This window comes from Haliaeetus leucocephalus, unplaced genomic scaffold (genome assembly GCF_000737465.1).
Source record: "Haliaeetus leucocephalus isolate CR32 unplaced genomic scaffold, Haliaeetus_leucocephalus-4.0 Scaffold830, whole genome shotgun sequence".
Lineage (NCBI taxonomy): Eukaryota > Metazoa > Chordata > Aves > Accipitriformes > Accipitridae > Haliaeetus > Haliaeetus leucocephalus.
In genome coordinates this window covers 240,731-241,778 of record NW_010973266.1, presented here as the reverse complement: position 1 = coordinate 241,778, position 1,048 = coordinate 240,731, and the positions used below count along the sequence as shown (strand labels likewise).

At 57.5% G+C, this 1,048-nt stretch overlaps 1 protein-coding gene across 1 annotated transcript in view; it reads right to left on the bottom strand.

Annotated features, from left to right (window-relative positions):
* Window positions 1–610, bottom strand: part of NKX6-2 (NK6 homeobox 2) — a 2,879-nt gene extending 2,269 nt beyond the window's left edge. The window contains exons 1-2 of the mRNA XM_010582006.1: window positions 548–610; window positions 184–406 (exon numbers count right to left, since the gene is read on the bottom strand). Coding sequence (XP_010580308.1) covers window positions 184–406; window positions 548–610 — 286 coding nt within the window. The remainder of the gene's footprint in view (window positions 1–183; window positions 407–547) is intronic.
* Between the last annotated feature and the right edge of the window lie 438 nt (window positions 611–1,048).

Below are 1,048 nucleotides of genomic sequence, written 5' to 3'. Positions count from 1 at the left end.
CGGGAAGGCAGCCCGCGGGGCCCGCCGAGCGCCGGTGAGGTGCGGGAGGACGGCGGCTTCGCTGCCGGCGGCCGCTGAGCGGGAGGGGCTGGGCGCTGCTTCCCGGCCCCGCCGCTCTGCCGTCGGGTAGTCGGTCCCGTCTTCAGCGGCGCGGCAGCCGTTCCCCGTGCACCGGAGCCGAACGGCTCAGAGCACGGTCACGGAGGCGGTCTCGGGTCCTGCGCAGCTGCCGTTGCTGCCGGTTTTGAAACGCCCCGGCATCGGAGAGGTTCTCCTCCCGGGACCGGACGGAGAGGGAGAGCCCCGTGTCTCTAAGGGGGAAAAAACGGCTGTTGCATCGCCGCGGAACGAAGCTCGTTCGCACAAATAAAATTGCCACTGGTATTCTTCCTAATCGAAAACACGCCTACTTGCCAAGAAAAGAAGAATTCGGGTTTGAGGTTTTCATAGAAAATAATTCCGGAAACGGGGTTTATAGCGCGTTCTTCGCCTAGCAACTGCCTTCTCCTACGTTTTTGACGCATTGTTAAACAAGGAAAATACTGACCACAACAAGTGGGGAACTAAAACTTTTCAAAGTGTTCACAAAGTGAACGTGAATCGACTCCATCGTACCAGAACAATTAGTGAAACGCGTGGTCCTTCGGATGTAGTTGTGTCGATCGTCAGAACCGTTTGCAGGTGAAGGGGGTTTCGTCCGACCCGAGGCAACTGCCCGAATGTCGGTGTGAGTTTGGAAGTCATTACCCGGGCTCGAGCAACGGTCTTTATTTTCGGTCGCTGAAGTTAGACGCGATTTAACAGTCTGCGTCTCTTGTTATACGCGCCCTCCTAAATAGCTTAACGTGAGATTAACGACGACGCTGCCCTTAAGAAGGTTTAATAAACGACTTCGTTGCTTTTTCCTCCCTCTGCTGTAAGCAGCAGCGACAAAGACAGCAGTAAGGGCTCTACCCGGCTCTCCTGACTAACCCCGCCAGCTCCCTGCCCGCTCTCCCCTCCGCAGCGCCTGCCTGTGCGGGGAAGGAGCTGCCGAGTGTCCCCCGCT